Here is a 22,888-nt window from a genome sequence, read left to right on the forward strand (position 1 = left end):
CCCTCTTAACCCGTGATAGCGTGTCATCAGGTAACCTGGGATTGAGTCTAAAGACTGGAATGCAGTCACACCGAAAGACATCCAGTTCACATAGGCAGTGTCTTTACTAGAAAATAAGCACACACCAATCTCTGCCTTAAAAAGCATTCCCCTCCCCTCCAAAAAAAAGAAAAAAGCATGCAAGTGTTCATTAAAAGCATGTAATATGGGTTCCCGGGGCATGGACTGAATAATGAGCTCTTATTTTTCTCATAGAATTCCATCCATATATATACTAAATATACTATTAGTAGTATAGCTGCATGACATCATCAGATTTCCTGTGGCAATCTTTTCTCACTGATGGAAAATGTTAGAATCCTGGAAATAATTTTTACAGTTCTATAGGGGAAAATATACCATAGGGCATATAATAGTTACTGTAATTATAAATGTCAGGCTGTGTAGCCTGCACACTGGGTTGTGGAATAGAAGCAAGAGTTACATCACATAGCTTGGCCGTGCAGACCAGGCACTGCTTCCATATAGGCAGGCAGCTTTGTGCTTCCCAGGGACACTCAAAGAGCCAATCTGTGACTGTGGTTCAGATTGTATAATAAATAGCTCAAGGTTCTTTCTTTCCATTCTTCTTCCTTCCCTTCCTTCCTCCCTCCCATCCTTTCTTCCACAGAGCCCTTCTCTGCAAAAAACAGCAGTCTTAGCATCCCTCTTTCTGACATTCCTAAAATGATACAAATATGGTGATGCTAAAAATGTTAACTGCCATAAAATGGTGAAGGTTTTAAAAAATTAGGAATTCCGTTTTTTCTTTTTTTTTTCTTTTTTTTTTTTTTTTTTTTTTTTGCTGTATGCGGGCCTCTCACTGCTGTGGCCTCTCCCGTTGCGGACGCGCAGGCCCAGCCGCTCCGCAGCATGTGGGATCTTCCCGGACCGGGGCACGAACCCATGTCCCCTGCATCGGCAGGCGGACTCACAACCACTGCGCCACCAGGGAAGCCCAGGAATTCAGTTTTTACTCTTTGGTAGACATAGTTTTGGGTTGCACTTTCAGATACAGTTATATCCTCTGGATTTTCAGATTTTAGAATGTATGTTCTTTACTTTCAATATTGTATATTGATCTCCTTTGGATTCTAAACTTATTTTAAAAGCAATACTGTACCAACTTCATGTATTTCTAGTTTGTTTTTCCCTATCCTCAGGTTTATTAAAGATGGCTTCATTTTTAATTCATTTCTTTTACCTCAATGTAAATTATGTCCAAACTTAATTTTGAGCCCAGGATTTGGTGGAGAAGTTTCAATAAAAATTGAATTAGTTACCAGTTTTATATTTGCCCCCCTTCCCACTTTTTTTTTTCTTTCTTTTCTTTCTTTCTTTCCTTTCTTTTTTTTGGCAGTGTCGAGATGTGAGAACCAGAGAGGTTGGAATCCAAGAAATTCATCACAAAGTGCGTCCATACCAGGTTAGTTTCTTCATTTTATAGAGAGATTGGGTCCTGTTCATTAATCTTTGTTAAGCCTGGGCCTACACCTACTTACCAGTAGGACCTAGACCCTAGAAGTTAATGAGTAAACTAAGAGCAAAGAGTAATTCAGAATGAAGTCAAGCCGGGAAGGCCAGATATGAGGGTGGCTCAACTCTAGAAGAGCCAGGTTAGGAAAACCAAGTTTGAACTTCATTGTAGATCAGCACTGTCCAGTAGAACTTTCCGTAGTGTTGGAAATGTTCTATAATCTGTGCTATCTAATAGGATATCAGCTACCAGTCACATGTGACTTGAAATGTGGCTAGTGCAAAGAAGAACTTAGTTTTTAATTTTATTTAATTTCAAGTAATTCCAATGTAAATAGCCAAATGTGACTAGTGGCTACCTTCAGGTAAAGCTGAGTGTCATGTGCTTATCTCTGTGTGCATCTGTTAAATTATTGCCTGTTGATGGTAATCAAGCGAATAGATCAGCCATATCAACAGGGGTTCCACACAACGTGTTTGTGATAAATTAACTTCTCTCCTAGAATGACATCGTGTTAGCCATTTGCCAGATTTTCTGTGGGGGTTAGCTGTCGTGTAGGAGCCCATTTGAGAAAGGCTAGAGTAGATCTGCATTGATATTTCTGTTCTCAAAGTGAATTGTTTATTTGATTGACGTTTTTCACATTTTGGATCTTTTGAGGAAAAAAGGAGACCCAAGCATAGTTAGTCATTTTGTCAAATTCTTGTGCAATCCAGTTATTCAGCAAACATTAAGTTGAGGAGGAATATCAGTATTAGTCTGTTTATTCACCTCGCTGTGGGTCCAGTCTGCCCATTTTCATAGTGTATCTGGGTGTGACCATGCCCACATCTGTAGCTTTCTCTGCATGCATATTGCTTATATTTACGCAAAGTACAAGGGACACTTGAGCAGGAAGCAAGAGTCAAAAGCCCATGTAGACTGCTGACACAGAAGCTTCCCCAAAAGCCCCTCTCCGGTGGTTGGATTTTCTTTAACATGTTAATCTCATAACTAGGCATACTATTTTAAAGGTCCTGTGGGATACTTTTTTTAAAAATTCCATCAAGGAATAAGTAACCAATAACACATTTTTTCCCCTAAAAGCAGGTTTTAGTGGAGGAGGTAAGGACTAGAAAAGAAAACCATTGAGTACCTGACAGTTCTGGGGCCTCAGGGTGCTCCCAAGAGCTGCACACGTGACATAATGTATAATTTTACCTTAGAAACTCTTCATGGAGGATCAGATTTAAATACATGGAAGCATTTACTGAGCCAAACTGTAAGAATCACAAGGTTAATGAGGTTCAGATGTTTATGAAATTGTAAGACTGGTTTCCTTTTTTATAGTCCGCGAACAAGTCATGAACTCTCGTTTAATCAGTGCTATTGAGAGGAGACAAGTAAAAAGAAACATAATTTGTGGTTATTTATTCTTTATCCCTAATCGTGGATATTAGTCTAAATAAACATATATAATAATAGAAATGCGCTTTGTTCTCTAGTTTAAAAAAAAAAAGTTTTTGCGTGGCTTTTTATGAAACAGGTTGAATTGGTAAGAAGAGATTATGTTGCAAATGGTGGCTGGGAGACATTCTTATCCTATGAAGACCCCGATCAAGACATTTTGATTGGCCTCCTGAGATTACGGAAGTGCTCAGAGGAGACATTCCGTTTCGAATTGGTCGGCGGGGTGTCCATAGTCCGAGAGCTGCATGTGTATGGAAGTGTCGTCCCCGTCAGCAGTCGGGATCCCACTAAATTTCAGCATCAGGTATCCTGTATTCCATTTCTGTTTGACTGTGATTAAGAAATTGCTCAGAGGAGGAAAAGAGAAAAAGAATGGGGCAAGGGTGGAAGGGTGGGAGCAGAGGAAAAGGAGGGGGGAAATTCGGGAAGTGTAGAAACAGGAACCAGTATAATACTACAGTTGTTCAGAGATGTTTTCTCTTTAAATTGCTCCCCTTTGGGTGTGAGGGAGGGGGAGGGAGAGACAAATTGAGACTCAGTCAAGTGGAATATAGTAATAGACTGAACCGTATGAAATTGCTATTTTTGAAAGTCAGAAATGGTCTAATACTGGCAATTTCGTATGATTCAACTATTTTGGGATCGAAGGAGATGATAATTTGAAAGAAAGCACTTATGAAATGTTAAAGCACTTCGTAAAGACAAGCAAGCTATGTGATATATATAGTGGAACACTATTCCACTCCCCCAAACAACCTAAATAAATAACTCACTTTTTAAAATTTCAGGAGAATAGGTTAAAACTGCTAATGGTGGATGTAGCATAAACCCCCATATTGGTGATTTAAGAATATTGCCTGGTTTCAAAAAGCTTTTTAGAAATTGAAGGGGTGACTAATAATACAAGGGTAGATGCCCCAGACTTTCATCACCTGGAGATTGCCTAGAACTTGTTTAAAAAGAGACAAATCGAGAGGCAATTACACCCTTGCTGTGACTAGATTAGTCATCCACAGAATACCTTTTGATGGCTTTTGTTGCAGTTATTCCTAGTCTGCTACAGTGTGCTTCTGGTATAATTGAATAGTGAAACTTTTCCTTACCCCCGTAAATGGTTTTTTTGTCACTCTTATCTTAAAAGAGTTTAGCAGCTACAAAATATTACCCTTCTTGTTTTATGGACCCCTCTTAATGACTTCTTCCCTTCTTAATTCCCTAACCCCTCCATTGCCTCTTACAGGGATTTGGCATGCTACTGATGGAGGAAGCAGAAAGAATAGCTAGAGAAGAACATGGATCTGGGAAAATAGCTGTTATATCAGGTAACTGGGGGAGGGCAAAGTTCATGATTCGTTCACATTTTTAACTTGGTACCACAATGAAAAGTACCTCAGGCCTCTCTTTTCCCCATATATGATTATTATGTTCAAAATTGGGCAGAGCCAAATAGGGAAAGGCTGGTGCTCAAACACAAAGAAAATTCCTGTAAGCAGTTTGGCGGAATAGAGCTTGCAGAAGCTCTCCATCTCTTGAGTGGCAAGGCCAGTAATCCATATCCTGTCTTCCTCGTGGTCTGTCACACTGGTCTCTTGTGCTTTGTGCCCAGTTACTCTGTCTGGGAAAAATGAAATTTGATGATATGGATCTAAGAAAATCATAAGTCAGTGTGGAGATTTGTCAGTATCATTCTGGAAATTAAAACAGAACCTAGTTGCCAGTACAAGATGTTGAAAGGCAGCGTTCCTTGCTCCTTAAAAATTGTTTTCAGTGACTTTGTTCCTGGGGAACAGATTTCCCCTGTTTGGAAGCTTTCCCCTTACCTTGCCTAGGACATCAGATAAGTGGAGAAGTGGGCATGTAAAGGAAGGCCTGCTGTAAGTGGAGCAAGAAATAACACATATGCACCCTTTCACTCATATCCTCACAGACTTTGCTATTCTCAATAAGAAGCTAACATGGTGAAAGCCATGATCAAGATTCAGGTTATTTTCCCTCCAGCATTTGTTTTCCCATTAGACTATGGCATTATTAAATGAAAGTTGAAATGACACTTTTTTAAAAAAAATCAGTAAGTTGTTGCCAATCAATGAATCAGTACCTTTGCCCAGATTTCAATGATTCCAAATACGGAAATGTAATGACCCAGGCTCACTTAATCGATTATTCAGTCTGGCTATGGTTTTTGGCATTATCCAGACAGATAATAAAGCATTTTTTTAACATGGCTAGCTCTGTGTTTCTGTGTTATCTTTAATATTTTTTATTGAAGTACAGTTGATTTACAGTGTTGTACTAATTTCTGCTGTACAGCAAAGTGACTCAGTTATACACATATATACATTCTTTTTTATACTCTTTTCCATTATGGTTTACTCCAGGAGACTGGATATAGTTACCTGTGATATACAGTAGGACCTTGTTGTTTATCCATTCTGAATGTAACAGTTTGTATCTACTAACCCCAGACTCCCAGTCCATCCCTCTCCCTCCCGCTCCCCCTCCCCCCTTGGCAACCACAAGTCTGTTCTCTGTTTGTTCTGTGTTACCTTTAATCCCACTAAAGAAGTTGGAACTAAATGAGGTTCACCTAATTGGTGCCAATATTTGTAATAAAAAAAATGTTTACTTCTCATTTGTATAGCCTGTGGTTGTCCAGAAGTCAGCCTTTCCTGGTACCAGGAAAGAGCCAGACCGACTCAGAACTCTGTACATGTGCACCCGGGGATTACCCGAAATTTCAGTGGCCTCTTTTGCCAGCGCACTGTCAGTGTTCTCAGTACAGGACTTCCCAAGCGTTAATGTGCTTGTGAATCATCTGGAGATCTTGTTAAAATGCAGATTCTGACTCGTTAGGTCTGGGGCGGGGCCTGAAAGCCTAGATTTCTAACCAGCACCCAGTGATAACCTATACTGATCGTCTTCAGACCATACTTTGAGTAGCAAGGGTTTTAGTATTCTCTTCCAAATGCAGTATCCTCTTTCAAATCACTAAGGTAAAGATATTCTCTGTGACCCTGGCAGTGCCTGCATTCCCAAAGTCTGATAGGCAATCAAGTGATTTTCTGGTATCTGTGGGAACTTGATCAGTTTTGAAACTGAAGGGCATCTGTATTCTTTTCTTTCTTAATTTTTTTTTTTTTTTTTGGCTGTGTTCTTCGTTGCTGCACGTGGGCTTTCTCTAGTTGCGGTGAGAGGGGCTACTCTGTTGCAGTGTGCGGGTTTCTCACTGCGGTGGCTTCTTTTGTTGCAGAGCATGGGTTCTAGGCGCAAGGGCTTCAGTAGTTGTGGCGCACGGGCTCAGTAGTTGTGGCTCATGGGCTCTAGAGCACAGGCTCAGTAGTTGTGGTGCATGGGCTTAGTTGCTCTGTGGCATGTGGGATCTTCCCCGACCAGGGCTCGAACCCATGTCCCCTGCATTGGCAGGTGGATTCTTAACCACGGCGCCACCAGGGAAGTCCCAGGGCATCTGTATTCTTTCACGTCTCCATTATATTTAATTTGCCTTCATGATATCTATCTCTTTTTAGAAATGTTACATGCAGAGAGTGGCCTCTGACTTGCCTGAGGTCACATTCAGTTGCCTGTAAGAGCCTCAGTTTCTGCTTTTTGAGCAGTGTCTTTCTAAGTGGAAATCAGCGTCTGTCCTCTTTCTAGCCTTTTGTTATACTCTAAATAATAGCTCAATTTCAGATCATCTGCTTGTAGAACTTTTAAAATAACAAGAAGAGACTTGCTGAAAATAACAGGGAAGAACCTTTCTGCCTATTAGTTGTCACAGTAAGACTACTTGGTTTCTGTACAGGGGTTTCTCTTAGCCAGAGGGTTTCTACAGAAGCAGCCCTGGACTGCATTCGTGGGCGCTCAAGGGAGTTCTGTGTTACTTCCTGTCTCTATGGTCTGTGAGCCTCCCCACCACTGCTCTGTGCTGGGGAAACCAGCTAGGGCCTTGACTTGCTGTTTGACTGACAACCTGATCACTCTTCAAATGAAAACACCAAGAACATTTACTCTGTGTGTGATGCATTTTATTTCTCTAACTTAGTAATATATTACTGTTCTATTTAAGTTTCTGAATCAGACATCTGAGGTGTCCATTATTCAGAACTTCAAGGAAGGCAGATTTAAAGTGGTTTTTTTTTATCATAATGTGTTCTTTGGTTGTTTTTTTTCTTCCATATTTGTTCAGTTGACTTTGGTCTTTCTGATTTAAGTACAATGCTGTGTGTGTGTGTGTTTAATTGGTTTTTGTAAAAAGTGGATTATTCTCCATAGGTTGATCCTTAGAATGCAAATGTCTTGTGATAGTACTGGTGCTTGTGTGCTGCATTTATTCACAAGACTTCATGAGGTGTGGTGTGTAAGAAGAGACGCTTGGACGGGGGTGTTAGGATTCTATTCCTGCATTGACAGTAGCTCTCCTTGTGATCTTGAATAATGTTGCTTGATCTCCATGGACCTTTATTTCTTTACTAAAAATAAGTGGGTTAGGTTATCTTTTACAGTTCTAACAGTCTAGAATTCTGCCCCTTAACATCTTCATTGCTTTTAGTTCTCAACAAGACCAACTATGTTGTACTGATTACATATGAAGTAGATTCTTTTCTAAAACCATATTAAGAGACCCTTTAATTTCATTAGTAATTGATCTCAGTCTCATTTAGTTTGGGGTATTTGATGATAAAGTTTCCCGTAGGTAGCTAATCCTAGCCATGATTTGTGGAGGCATGTCCATTTTTGTCCCAAGTAGTGATATTTTATGACCTGTGTCCTACTTTTTTTTCCCTGACCTTGTCCTTTATTTGTAAATCCATCCTTGTTCTGGTCTGTAGGCTTTTGCATAACTCATACACGGTGGTGGTCTAGGTATTCTATCCTGGCATAACTAGTAGCTTGAGTAAAGGGAGAGACAGATCATTTATCATTCTGGTTTCTGTGACTGTAAGAGGAATGCATTTATGTAGAGTTTTTTTTTTTAATTACATCCTGATTCATTGTGACGTCCCTTCATCTTGCCGGCAGATTTTCTCTGTTTTCTTGGATTTATAATCTTTGATTCTGCCTCTAGACAATATTATTAACTACACAGTAGATGTGATTTGAATCACTAGTCAGAAAGACTCCATATAGTCTATTTTTCCATATTAAAAACCAAATTGTTTTTATCTGTTACCTCAAGATATTTTGTTAATAAAAGGTACATACTGTATATTTTATAGCTGATTTATCTTTTTTAAAAGACTAACTTTATAGATACATGAGAAAACTGAAAACTTATCAGAGTCCAATGAAGCACTTTCTCAGAGTGACTTTTAAGTTTATTCATTCTGCTTAAGTATATAAAATTGTCTTAGTAAGTAAACTGTGTGTTTTAAAATTAACCATCAACTCTAAATGTGAAAATTAAACAAAGCAAAAATGAAATGGCTAACTTCATCAACATCAAAACACTACGTGTATTGAGTATCTCCTGTGTGTGGGGAACATGGACTGAGAGGGCAGAGAGAGGAGGGAGGAGATGCCACCCTGCCTTTGAGGGATGTTGATGGGGCCAGAGCAGCTCGCTCAGTCTTCACCCTGCAGATTGTCCTTAACTGCAGAGGAAGACAAATTTTTCCCTACTTAGACTATTTCTCAACTCAGGATTAGTTGCTTCAGCGTAAGAAAATCATCTTTTCCTACATATAAAAGTGGGTAAATCAGTAGTATGAGAACAACCAGCTTATAATGTGTAGGCAGGAAATAACAGTTAATTGCTGCTAAATATCTAAGCAGTTAATTAATCTAAGCAGTTAATTAAGTTAATTAATACTTAAGTCCAAGTACTTTAGTATCTTTCATCAACTTACTCATGTAGCTTCGATCAGCACACATCTGTTTAAGATTAACAAATCGTATCTCCTTAAAAGCCATGATGTTTATCTACTTGGATGATCAGCATTCTTTCCTTTAAAAACGTTAAGATGGAGCAGTTTTTTCCTTCCCTCTCATATGGTGTAAAGTGCAAAGATTACACTGTAGAACTTAACCATAACATTTGAAATGCCATCACTAATAATCACCATGGAAACTGGAGATCTCTGATGTCACACTGCCCGTGTGATTTCTCAAAGGGCAAATATAACTGTTGATAGCCACTATTTAAAGAGCCACTTAATACCTCCAACAAAATGATTTTTTTTCCTTTAGGCAGTTTTGGCTAGGCATCAGATCCAATCATGTTCCTGTTTCTGTTTGCCAAGCTAATTGCTGTGCATCAAGATGAACAGCTATTCCCCAAGCTCCCCCTACTACCTTCGTCATAAGCGGTATCCTATTTGTGTTCTTTCAAGTAGAAAATTAACATGGCCATTGGCCAAGAATTGTACCAGGCTGACGGATCAAACAATGATGATGAGAAAGGAGGAAAATGTCTGAGTGTTTGATGACAGAAATCACTGAAGTCAGAGGCTGATAGCCATTTTGTTTAAACCTTTTAAAAAGGCAGAGAAGAGGGGAGAAAAGAGCTTAAATACAGGATGAGCAAACGAGTCACCGTGGGATGACATCGTTCTAGATCATGATGCTCAGAGTTGTATGACTCTAAAGCCACATGTACAATCCCCACTAGTGAAAAAAATCAACGTGCCTGAGACTTACAGCATCCGATATGGCTTCCTGGGACTGAAATTAATGGTCTTGTGCTCCAGAGCCACTGATTAATCAAATGATATGTGGGCAGAAAGTAACAGTCGTTTTGTTTCAGTGAACTACCAATGACTGAGATTACTTACTGGGCCCCAGAAACTTGGCCTGTATTCCAGGCTGTGACACATCTCCCTCCTTTTGAGGTGAAGGTAGTTTTATTCTTTGCATTATAATCTAATTGGAAAAAAAAAAAGGGTACATTTGTAACTAGATCTGTCTGGTAATGGACTTGTAATCATTACTAAAATGCCTAGAAAAGCTTTCCTTATTTTGGCTTACCTATTTGCTAATGGACACAGGAAGCCTGCCAAATGCAAACCGGTTTGTGCCGCATGTGTTAATATAGGACTTCTCAGAAAGGAAGGGAAAAGGCTGTTTGCTCTTTTATAGCTTCTGTTTCATCCCTTTACATAATTTATCTTTTCATAAATTATCCCCTAACTATTCCCTCGTTAAATGCACATTATTAGGGCTCTGTATATTCCTCTGTTTCTTTCATTTTGATATTCTAACTGTGATCATACATATTTCTTTTTTGGTGCATGTTCCAGTGGGATTTTGTTGTGGTGGTGGTGAATATCTTTCTTTTCAAGAACAATAAGTACAACATAAAATATTGCTTTACAACAAGAACTTTATTAATTTCATCGTCTTTATTAATCAGACTAGCACTGATGGCATAGAATACTACTTAGCTTGGTGTCAAATTAGCTAAATGTGTGCTAAGTGGTGTCTGTATTGCTGTGGAGGCATTGATACATAGCTCACTTCAGGACTCTTTATTCCCTGACTTGATGTTTATTCATTTATAGATGAATCAGGTACCAGTTATATAGTACATTACATATCAAGTGCATTGGACCCATCTCTCACTTGGCATCACATGACTATATTAATTAACGCACGTTTTTCAAACATTCCCAAATAGGCCATTAGTCAGTTTCCACTGTTTGGATCTTGTGGGCAAGTGAATTTTTGGTGATGTTCCCTAGGCAGAAGCTAGTGATACCAGCAGATATGCTGGCACTGGAGGAACAGGAGTTGCATTTGGCATGTGCTGTTGCTCTTCCCACATCCATGCTGTCAAGTCTTCCTGTGTCTCCGAAACGTGCGGGTTAAAGTCTCGGAGGATAGCCTTGCTAATTTAGTTGACACACCTACGTTTGTAGACTTTTTCTCCACATTCTTGTTCCCTTTTGTTTATGGGTATTGGGAATGATAGCTGTATACTTCTGCTTGGGTAGAGGAAGAGAGTTATATTATGTGGTTCCCAATAATATGCCCGAGAGGTCTGGGAGCTTTAATATAAAGGACCCCCTTTATTGTAAAGTTACATGCTTCACAGGCTTCTTTCTGAGTAAGGACTCCTTTTCCAAAGTGGTCTAGCCTGCACTGCTCACCATCTGCTATCACAAAGGCTCTTTTATAGTTTGTTGCAGTGTTAACTCCTTACCAGTGTAACATTCATGTGATCAGTACTGTGCTTTTCTCTGAATGTTTGACATTGCTATAACCCATTCAATTTGATAAAGCTTTTCTCTTTTAGATCTGTTAGAGGCAGGGCTTTGGCAGATTCTTCCCATTTGGGTGAGCAGGTGACTAAATAATGCTGGAAAATACTGATGCTCCTTTTTTTTAGCAACAACCAAGATACTGATATTATAGAGCCTTTTTAGTTTGGGCATTGCTAATTCCAGCAAGACATACACAGGGGATTTCTTTGGTCAGTCTGGCTTAAACTGTCGACTCTAACCAACGGCTCACATTTTCAAGACATTAAGTGGTGGATTTAGGTTTTAGATTGTAGCCACAGGGTAATGTTTCCTTACGCACCTCATCCTGTGCCTCCCAATGCATCCAGTTGTTCAGTTTGTCCACCATTTGTGAATGAATCACTGATGTCTAGTATACCAGTCAGAAGCCCCAGATCTATATACCCTGTGTGGTCTGTTACCTCTTACTGCAAATCCTACTAACTAGTGGTTGTCTGGGTTATTTATTGTGGTGGAACACACCACCCCAAAATTTAGTGGCTTCAAACAACCATTTTATTTGCTCAGTGATTTTCTAGGTCAGACGTTCAGCAGGGCATGGAGAAGATGGCTTATCTCTGTTCCATGATGTCTAGGGCCTCGGCTGGAGTGGCTTGAATGGCTGGCAGCTGCTGGGGTGGCTTGCCTAGAGTCTGTCTTCTAGCTGGTAGCGGGTGCTTGGCTGAGACTGTCCACATGAGCACCTTGCTGCTTCTCCACATGCCTTGAACTTCTCCTAGCATGAAGGCTGGCCTCTAAAAGGAGGGAGGAAAGGCCTCAGTTTAGAAGTTGCAGAACATCTTATATGCATCATTTATCGCTGTGTAATAAAAAAGCCACAAAACGTAGTGGCTGAAAACAACAAGCAGTTATCTCATGGTCCCTGTAGGTAAGGAATCCAGAAGGGACCTAGCTGGGTGCCTCTGGCTCAGAGCATCTCATACAGCTGCATTTACAGTGTCAGCCGGGACTGTAATCATTTCAAGATTCAATTGGGATGGAAGGGTCACTTCCAAGTTCACTGTATGGTTTTTGGCAGGCTTCAGTTTCTCACGGGCCGTTGGTCTCAGGGCCACCGTTCCTCCCCATGCCATGTGGGCCTCTCCATGGGGCTGCTCATCATGTGGTAGCCTGCTTCCCCCAGCAGAGTAATCACAGAGACAGAGTCCCTTTGACATGGAAGCCTAGTCTTCATAGCCTGGTCTCAGAAGAGAGCCGACGAGTCTAATGCCACCTTCAAGGGAAAGGGAGTACACATGACTGTGAATACCGGGAGACAGTGAACTTCGAGGGTCATTTTAGAGACTGCCTGCCACGATGTGACTTCTGCCCCATTTTTTTTTGGTTAAGGAAGTCATTGGGCCAGCCCAGATTTAAAGGGAAAGGAAAAAATCCCACTTCTCAAAGAGAGAGGCTCTGGTAGTGACCATCTTTGGATACTAAGTGAGCGAACACACTTTCATTAACTTGTGATTAATAGGCATCCAGCCCCTTTCTACAGGAAACTTCATGTAGCCTTCTCCCAGGATGGACTGTCTTTGGGCATACCTAGCGTTAGGGGTTCTTGTCCCCGTCCTGATGTCAGTATTTTCATGCAGCCATCATGCAGCACAGGCACACCTAACACTGTCCTAAGCGGAGTTTGGCAGGCCGCACAAGAAGCACCTGCATCTGACCTATGTCTGCCCTCTATTCCATGAGGACATTCCTCTGTTTCCCCTTACAGGCCTGTCTAAATGTCTCACGCTTTAGGTCTAAGATGTTGCCCATTTATGTCTTCCTTCTAGGCTATGGAATATAGAAGACCATCTTAGGCAAGGGTACATGCTTTCCCTAGGGAGATCTGACCCCAATCGACGTTCCTTCCTCTCCATAAATACCGAAAATAGTTAATGCACCTTAAAGACTTTTCCCCCTATTTGGGGAAGCAGTAAATTGTATATAACATAAAATTTGCCATTATAACCATTTTTAAGTATACAGTTCAGTAACTTTAGTTACATTCACCATGCTGTGCAACCATCCCCACTATTTCCAAAGCATCTTCATCACCCCAAACAGAAACTCTGTACTCACTAAGCAGTAATTCCCAATTTCACCATCTCCCAAGCCCCTGGTAACTTCTACTTTCTGACTCTGTGAAATGGAATCATACAATATGTGTCCTTTTGTGTCTGGCTTATTTCACTTAGCATAATGTCTTGAAGGCTCATCCATGCTTCACACACACACACACTCTTGGGTTGTTTCCATCTTTTGACTATTGTGAATACTGTTGCTATCATGTTGGTATTCAAATAGCTATTTGAGTCTCTGCTTTCAGTTCCTTTGTGTCTGTACCCAGAAGTGGAGTCGCTGGATCAGTGGTCATTCCATTTAACTTTTTGAGGAGTCACCGAATTGTTTTCTACAGCTGCTGCATCATTTTACTTTCCCATCAACAGTGCACAAGGGGTGCAATTTCTCCACATCCTTGCCTGCACTTGTTATTTTCCTTTCTTTTAAATTTTTTTTTTTTATTTTATAGCCATCCTAATGGTGTGAAGTGATGTTTTATTGGGGTTTTGGCTTACATTTCTTTGATGACTAAAATGATGTTGAACATCTTTTTGTGTGCTTATTTGTCATTTGTCTTTTTAAAAATGTCTATTCAAGTCCTTTGCTCATTTTTTAATTGGGTTGTTTGTCTTTTTGTTGTTGAGTTGTAGGAATTTTTAATATCCTCTGGCTACAAGACTCTTAAATATTTTCTTCCATATATATTCATAAAGACAGTGGTCTGTAATTTTCTTTGTAGTGTCTTTGTCTGGCTTTGGTATCAAGATATTGCTAGCCTCATAGGATGTTAGGAAGTGTCCCTCTTCAGGTTTTTGGATGTGTTTGAGAAGGATTGGTGTTAATTCTCTAAACATTTGGTAGAAATCACCAGTAAAGCCATCTGGTCCTGAGTTTTACTTTGATGGGAGGTTTTTGATTATTGAATCGATCTTTTTACTTGTTACAGGACTATATAGACTTCCTGTTTCTTCTTGAGTCAGTTTTCATAGTTTGTTTCTAGGAATTTGTCCATTTCAACTAGGTTATCCGATGTGTTGGTGTACATACGTATTCATATTGTTATTCATATTCTCTTATAATTCTTTTTATTACTGTAAAGTCAGTAGTAATGTTTCCTCTTTCATTTCTAATTTTAGTGATTTGAGTCTTTTTTTCCTTTGTACTTTTTTTTTCATACTTTGTATTATTTCAGTCTTTTAAAATTTATTAAGACTTGTTTTATGGCCTGATGTATGATCTAACCTGGAGAATGCTACATGTCCCCTGTGGAAAATGTGTATTCTTTTGTTTTTGGGTGATGTGTTCTGTTAGATCTAATTGGTTTAAAGTGTTGTTCAAGTCCTCCATTATTGAAAATGTGTATGGTAGTCTCCAGCTCTTGTAGAACTATCTATTCCTCCCTTCAGTTCTGTCCATTTTTGCTTCATATATTTTGGGGTTCTGTCATTTGATGTATATATATTTATAATTGTTAAACCTTGACAGATTGAACCTTCTATCAATTTGCAACATCCCTCTTTGTCTCTTATAAACTTTTGTTTACTTAAAATGTGTTTCATTTGATACTAAATCCACCCCAGCTCTCTTTTGGTTATGAGTTATTTTCTTAGTGATTACCTTAGGGATTGCAATTAACATCTTAAATTTATAACAACCTAGTTTGGGTAATAATCATTTTAGTTTGAGTAATACGCAAATACTCTGCTCCTATACATCTCTATCTCTTGTTCACATTGTTACTGTCACAGATTACGTCTTTATACCTGTCTGACCTTTGACATAAATTTATAATTATTTTATGAATTTGCCTTTTAAATTATATCGGGAAAAAAGAGGAGTTACAAACCAAAAGAACAATAATATCAGCTTTTATATTTACCTATATAGTTATCTTTACCAGTGTTTACTTATTTCTTCACATGGCTTTGCGTTACTACCTAATGTCCTTTTATTTCATCCTGAAGGATTCTTGTAGGGTAGGTTTAGTGATAATAGATTTCCTTAGTTCTGGTTTATCTGGAAATGTCTCAATTTATCCTTTATCCTTGAAAAATACTTTTGCCAGATAAAGAATTTTTGGTTGACAGGTTTTTTTTCTTTCAGCACTTTACATGTGTCACCCCACTTCCTTTCTGACCTCCATGGTTTCTGATATCAGCTCTTAATCTTATTGAGGATCCCTTGTATGTGACGAGTCACTTCTGTCTTGCTACTTTCAAGATTCTATCTTTGGCTTTCAACAGTTTGGGGACTTCCCTGGTGGGCCAGTGGTTAAGACTCTGCGCTTTCACTGCAGAGGGCCGGGTGCGATCTCTGGTCAGGGAACTAAGATCTCACATGCTACTCGGCACAGCCAAAAAAGAAATTTTTTTTTTTTTTTTTTTTGACTATAATGTTCCTCGGTGTGGATCTCCCTAAGTTTATCCTGCTTGGAACTTGTTGAACTTCCTAGGAGTGTAGATTCATGTCTTTCATCAAATTTAGGAAGTTTTTGGCCAATATTTATTTTTTCTACCTTTTGTCTCTCTCATCTCCCTCTGAGACTCCTATGATGTGGTGTTAGTATGCTTGATGGTGGTGGTGTAACACAGGTCCCTTATTTTAGCTATTGTACTTTTCAGCTCCAGTATTTCTGTTTGGTTCCTTTTTATAATTTATCTTTATTGGGTTCCCCCCTTTGTTCATACAGTGTTCTCATTTCCTTTAGTCCTTTTTATTTTCTTTTTTTAACTGAAATAGATTTGACATATAACTGTGTAAGTTTAAGATGTAGAACATGTTGGTTTTTTACATTTATATAATGCAGAATCATTGCCATTGTAGTGTCACACCTCTAAGACATCACATGATTATCATTTCTTTTTTGTGGTGAGAATAATAAAGATCCAGTCTCTTAGCAGATTTGATATTTATAACGCAGTACTGTTGTCTGTAATCATTATATTGTGTATTAGATCACCAGGATTTATTTATCTACAGGTGTCAAGTTTGTACCCTTAAATGGCATCTCTCCTATTTCCCTACCCCGCAGCCACTGGTAGCCACCATTCTATGCTCTCTTTTTACAAGTTTGGCTTTTTCAGATTCCACAAGTGGTATACAGTATTTGTCTCTATCTGACTTATTATCACTTGGCATAATGTCCTCAAGGTTCATCTGTGTTGCTGCAAATGGTATGAAAATGAATTTCCACCTTTCTTAGGGCTGAATTATATTTCTGTGTGTGTGTGTGTGCGTGTGAACAGTTTTTTTATACATTTATTCATTGACAGATACTTAGGTCGTTTCCATATCTTGGCTGTTGTGTATAATGCTACAATAAACATGGAGGTGCAGATTTCTCTTCAATATCCTGTTTTTATTTCCTTTGGATATATACCCAGAAGTGGAATTTGCTGGATCATATGGTAGTTCTAAATTTTTGAGGAACCTCTGTACTGTTTTCCATAGTGGAAAAAAACATTACCAACTTACATTCCAGCAGTGGTGTACCAGGCTTCCCTTTTCTTCATGTCCTCACCAGCACTTGTTATCTCTTGTGACTTCTTGGTGATGGTCATTCTAACAGATGTGAGGTGCTATCACACTGTGGTTTTGACTTACATTTCCATGATGATTAGTGATGTTGAACACCTTTTCATGTACCTGTTGGCCATTTGAATGTCTTCTATGGCCAATAGGAAAAACGTCTATTTAGTTCCTCTGTCAATTTTTTTAATCCGATTTTTTTTATTGAGTTATATGAGTTTTTATATATTTTGGATATTAACTCCTTATCCAGTATACGGTTTGCAAATATAAATATTTTCTCCCATTCTGTAGGTTGCCTTTTCGTTTTGTTATTTATTTTTTTTTTTTGCAGTGCAGAGGCTTTTTAGTTTGATGCAGTCCCACTTGTTGACTTCTGCTTTTGTTGTTTGTGCTCCTTTAGTTCTTTGACATGATTTCCTTTAGCTCCTTGAGCATAACTGAGACAGTTGACTTTGCCTAGTAATCAGTGTTTAAGATTCCTCAGGCATAGTTTCTGTCCACTTCTCTCTTTCTTGTGAATGAGTCTTAGTTTCCTGTTTTTGGTATGCTTTGCAATTTTTTGTTTAGAACTGCACATACTCAAGAATTATAAAAGTCAGATTCTCTCCCTCCTCGGGGATTGCTCTTAAGGGCTGCAGTCATCCACTTGTATTTCTTCAAGCTATTTTGGCAAAATCAGTATTCTTTGTTGCATGAGCTCACTAAAATTTCTTGTTTCATTTTCTCTGCAATCAGCCTGTGACCTGACAGGGATTTCCTTAAATGTCTGAATCTTTTTTAAAAAGGTGGTAAGGGAATACAACAGATACCCTTACTGCCCACCCTGGCTCCAGCTGGCCACTCTAGGAGAGGGGGATGGTAGGTGGTTCACATCTGCTGCCCTCTTACCAAAGGGCAGCGGCCTCTCCCTTCATCAGACACTCCCCTGGTTGCTGTAAGTGCCTTATCAGGTTCTGGTGTCCCCATGTAGTTGGCTTTGATTGAAGTTTCCAGCTAACTGGTTGTTTCAGTAGAGGGACTGATCTCTAGTGTTTTCTACTCTAGCATTTTCCTTCTTAAAGTCTTTTTTTTTTTTTTTTTTTTTAAATAGAAGGGATCCCTCCTCCTACCAGGTTACCGATGACAGTCTTTAACTTCTACAGAAACACACTAATGATTTGAGACATGAAGTAGTGAAAACGATCTGTGACATAGCATACATTCTGCACTGGTGGGAACAGAGCCACTCATTTTTGAATTAGATGACTGTGGGCCCTCCTATGTCAGACTCCCTGTGAAGAATAAACCTAAGAGCTATAGGATAACCCTCCAGCATCTCCCTGCTGTAAGTATCACCCTACTGTAAGTTACCACAGTAGCTTCTATTTAGAGTCTCTATACGTGCTTTATAAGTTACTGCTTTTATTCTTTGTTCATTTTTACTTTGTTATCGTGGTGTACCCATTTCAGAAGAAACGGGAACCTTTAGGCTGCTGGGTAACTGGTTGAATCTCTTCTCCTGAGATAGTCTCTGTGATGGAGAATAAATGTACTAACGTGCTGTGTTAATGACTTGCAATAACCAACTACTTTGAAGAGCTAAGATCATATGTGGGTAACCTAAGAGTTTCTTTTTAACAGAACGGAAAAAAAATTCTCTTTCAAAGATTTAGGGTCATTGAGTTAATCTGGCTCATTTTCAAACAGAAGAAAAACCTTTCCCCAGCTCTGATACCAGTGTGTATTGTTGAAGAGTGAAATATTGCCATCCTACCAAGAGATCAGTGAGATGTAATAAAATCTCATTTCAGTAGCAAATGAATGAAACTAATGAATACATTTGCCTTGTATTAATGCTGCTAGTCATATATCAAGCACTCAATAAATAGTTGATTAATTGAACCCAAAAGTAATTAAAACAGTTTTTTGAAGTTATTTTTATTTCACTGATTTTTTTTTTTACTAAGTGATCATGACTTATCTCAATCTTTTGCATCTAATCAGAAAAATCAGAGATTTAAGTTTCAAAGGATAGATTTAGCATATTTTCTCTTTTTTCAAGTTTGGCTTTAGGAATGTGATGTGGGCTCAATTTTAATTCAGTCCAACACATAACTAGCCATGAAGCACAGCCCTGTGTCCTAACAAAGGTCGTGTCAAAGAACAGGAATGAACCTCCAGATTTTGAATTCATTTTCCTTCTTCAGACATGAAAATGTCTATTAGGCTAGAGTTTTTCTTTTCTTGAAGATTCCAGGAGGTAAAACTCATTAATTTCCAGGCTCCTAGTATATCCTCAATAAATACTTGATTAAACGATTTCTTCCTCTATTAAGTCACATTAGAAATTTCATGTTTTCTTTGTCCAGTTGGAATCACTAAACCCAAGTTTTCTCATTTGAATTTCCATATGCATGAAGAACTGATTTATTTCCCCATTTAAAGAAACATTCATGTAGTTGAAATAACTTAATCTTACCTTCTCGTTTTCATTTTTTTTTTTCATTTTTAAAAGTTGACAGTGAACTGTAGCAAATAGACAGCAAAGTTGATTAGATGTTAAAAAATGAATTGTTTAACCAGCTGCCACTTAGGTCAAGAACATAACCAACATCCCTGTTGACCCCACCCCATTGTAATCCCCTCCCCTCTCCTTGCCTTCCTCCTTCACCAGTAGCCTCTTTTTTCCTACTTTCTTCTGTGTGTTTCTTTATATTCCACTACCTAATTATGAATCATTTATAAATAGTTTAGTTTTGTTGTTTTTAATTTTAGATAAGTGGGATCATTTTGGTATATTTTTGTTGTTCTGGCTACTTTGGTGCAACATTGTTTGTGAGATTAGGTCACATTGTATGTGGCTATGTCCATTCATTTTCATTGATAGGCTAGATTCCATTATGCAAACATCTCACAGTTTATCTGTCTTACTCTTGCTGGATATTTAGGTAGTTTCCAGTTTGGGCTTATGAATATTCTTATATATGTATCTTAAGGCTCATAAACACACATTTGTGTGGAATATATACCTAGGGGTGGCATTGCTGGATTTCAGGGAATACATCTGTTCAACTATAAGAGTCTGCAGAGTGGTTTTCCAAAGGGCTACCAATTTTCACTCCCACCAGGAATGTATAAGAGTTTCAGTTGTTCAGTATGATGTGTATGTAGTGGTGTTTCTTTGTAGTTTTAATTTACATTCCCTGATGACTAATGAAGTTGACTACCTTTTCATATGCTTGTTGGCCATTTAGATGTCCTCTTTTCTGAAGTGTCTGTGTGTGAGATATATTTTTTCAAAAATCCAAAAGACATTATTATTACTACTATAATTATTGTTATATACAGTCCATATTCATTTAGATTTACTGGTGTATTTATCACTTTCTTTGCTCTTCAATCGTTGCTGAATCTCTAAGATAGTTTATTCATTTTCATTGATATATAGGATTCCATGATGTGGATATAGCACAGTTTATCTGTTTTACTACTGATGAGTATTTATTTGGGTAATTTGCAAGTATTGTTTTCTTTGTACCTAAAGAATTTATTTTAGTAATAATATGCTGGTAGCAAATTATTCTAATTTTGATTGTATGAAATATCTTATTTTGCTTATTCTTAAAGTAAGTTTTCACTGAGTATAGAATTCTGGGTTTGCATTTATTTTTTTTCAGCACCTTGAAGCTGTCTTTCCAGGGTCTTCTGACTTTTAGTGATGCAGTTAGGAGGTCAGATGTCTGTCTTTGAGGATGCCCTCTGGCTGCTTTTATGATTTCTTTAGTATCTTTATTTTTAGATCGTCTTTGTTTTCTCTAGTTTTCCCATGATTGTTGCTATATGTGCATTTCCTCTGCTTCAGCTTGCTTAGGTTTGCTTGGGTTTCTTTAATTGGTGGTTTTTTTTTTCCAATGTAATTTTCAGTCTCTGACTCATATATTGATTTTATCCCAGTCTCTTCCCCCTCATCCTGGGACTCCAGTTAAACATATGTTAGACCTATTCATTGTATCTATTGTGTCTCATACCCTCTTTCCCCCACCCGTTATTCTGTTTCTCCATGCTTCGTTGTTGATAGTTCCTTCTGACTTAACTTACACTTTACTGATTAAGTCTAATCTACCATTAAACTCATCCATTGATGCCTAAGTTATTTTATCGTTCAATTCTCTGATTTCTGGCATCTTTTTCAACTCTGTTATATTATGTTTTATAGTTTCCTGTTGCTTCTAAACATTCTTAAATTCGGTATCCATCTCCATGTATGTAGTAAGCATAGCTTTTCTACAGTCTATGTCAAATATGGCAGGGACTCCAGATTTGAAGTCTCTTATTTCTTATCATGTTGTCGTCTCTAAGTGTGCCTCGTTTTTATTGTTCGCTGAGCATTTTATGAGAGAATTTGTTTTCAGGAATACTTCAAGACCTAGATGTTCGTTGCTCCCCCACCTCCCTTCGTGAAGGGGAGTGAGATTCAAGGTATTGGCAGCTGGTTCTCTGCCTCTGGTGGCCACGTGACTCCTCCCATCCTACTTGTCTCTGGTCAACCTTCCTGGGTTGGCATCACCACTGAGGCAGAAAAGGCTCTACTTCCTTCTCAAAGCTCACGTTTTCTCCTTATTTTCTGCCTGATAATAACTGTTAGATCTTTGATATTTTTCTAGTGGAAGCATTTTTAATTTTGTCTAAATTTTTTAATTGTCTTCAGCTGGAAAGTTGATCCTGGTCAAAGACTGAAGTCACCTTTTCTGTAAGCTTAAATACTCCTGACTTGTTTCCTCCTCTAGGGTCTAGTTTCCATCATTGTTCCATCTTTGTTGCTTTTTTTCCCCCGAACTCTACATCGTATTTCTCTTCATTTTAAAAAGGGTGACCACATTTATCCAGTTGTTATTTAAAAGTATCCCCCTTCCCAGTAGTTCTCACACTTGTAAGCCATATCTTTTAACACAGTTTTGTGCTGCCTGCCTATGTTATCAGAATCTTTTATGTAAGTATTGTTTCTTACTGAGCTCTGTTAGTGAAATGGAAATAAGGTCACCATGTTTGTTTCATCTAGTGATTTATCAAACAAAGGACACTGAGAAGTTAGACACAGATAGAGGAGGTAAGGTGATTGAGACAAGTCAAATGTCCTTTCTGTGCTTTAATAAAAAATGGATGTACTGTTATCAGAGCCAACTAGATATTTAAAGCCAGAGCGGGGGAAGCAGGGTGTGGCATCACCCACAACACAGGCACCATGGCTCCTTGGGAACACTCTGCGTGCCGTGGAGACAAGCTGGCCCTGAATTATGGTTCTTCTACTTCCCAGCCATGTGACCTTGAGTTATGACCCTTTCTGAAGCTCTCGTGCCTCCCAGGATAGTAATCTCAGTCTTGTTGGTGTGTGTTGAGCATCCAGCATGCGTGCCTGGCATGTATTTAAGGGCTCCGAAAAGAGTCGTCTTCCTCTAGCTTTGTACTTCACAGTTGCTCAGCTATAAAGTTGTTGCTTCTTTTGTTTTGAGATGGAGTTAGTCAGAATCACAAGCTAGGTTGAGTTGAGGCTCATTTCCTGCTCCTGACTTATTTTCTCTTTTAAAGGGAAAATGTGTGTATTTTCAGCTTCTAAGCTTTACTCTGGTGTTGGATTTATCCCCTTAGAAAGAAAGGGCTGCAGTAAGGTGGAGAGGCAGAGTTTTGCAGCCAAATCAGGTACCACATTGACTAGTTTACTCCTTTTGCCTGCTTCCTCTAAATTTATGTTAAAATAGATTGCATACTTTCTAATATAGAATCAGTAGAATTTAAATAAACAGCTAGGTTTCTTCCATTTTCATCTTTGATTCAAGGTTTTGTGATTTCCCCCTCCCTCCCCCGCACACACACACTTTTTTTTTTAGTTTTTTGGTTTGGTTTGGTTTGGTTTTTTGGCTGCTTTGGGTCCTCATTGCTGCACTCGGGCTTTCTCTAGTTGTTCTAGTTGTGGCGAGCAGGGGCTACTCTTCGTTGCAGTCGCGGGCTTCTCATTGCGGTGGCTTCTCTTGTTGCAGAGCACGGGCTCTAGGTGCATGGGCTCAGTAGTTGTGGTGCACAGGCTTAGTTGCTCCGCAGCATGTGGGATCTTCCCGGACCAGGGCTCGAACCCGTGTCCCCT

The 22,888-nt window shown here is 38.8% G+C and overlaps 1 protein-coding gene across 3 annotated transcripts in view; it reads left to right on the forward strand.

The window, feature by feature from the left end:
- The window catches only part of ELP3 (elongator acetyltransferase complex subunit 3), a 110,955-nt gene that overhangs the window by 79,003 nt on the left and 9,064 nt on the right, over nt 1–22,888 (forward strand). For 2 of the 3 annotated variants that reach the window (XM_032635841.1, XM_032635840.1), the window contains exons 12-14: nt 1,400–1,465; nt 3,042–3,269; nt 4,206–4,287. In XM_032635841.1, coding sequence (XP_032491732.1) covers nt 1,400–1,465; nt 3,042–3,269; nt 4,206–4,287 — 376 coding nt within the window. Of the gene's footprint in view, nt 1–1,399; nt 1,466–3,041; nt 3,270–4,205; nt 4,288–17,860; nt 18,095–22,888 lie in introns of all 3 variants that reach the window. The other variant, XR_004350481.1, reaches the window with a different exon arrangement.

This window comes from Phocoena sinus, chromosome 6 (genome assembly GCF_008692025.1).
Source record: "Phocoena sinus isolate mPhoSin1 chromosome 6, mPhoSin1.pri, whole genome shotgun sequence".
Classification (NCBI taxonomy): domain Eukaryota; kingdom Metazoa; phylum Chordata; class Mammalia; order Artiodactyla; family Phocoenidae; genus Phocoena; species Phocoena sinus.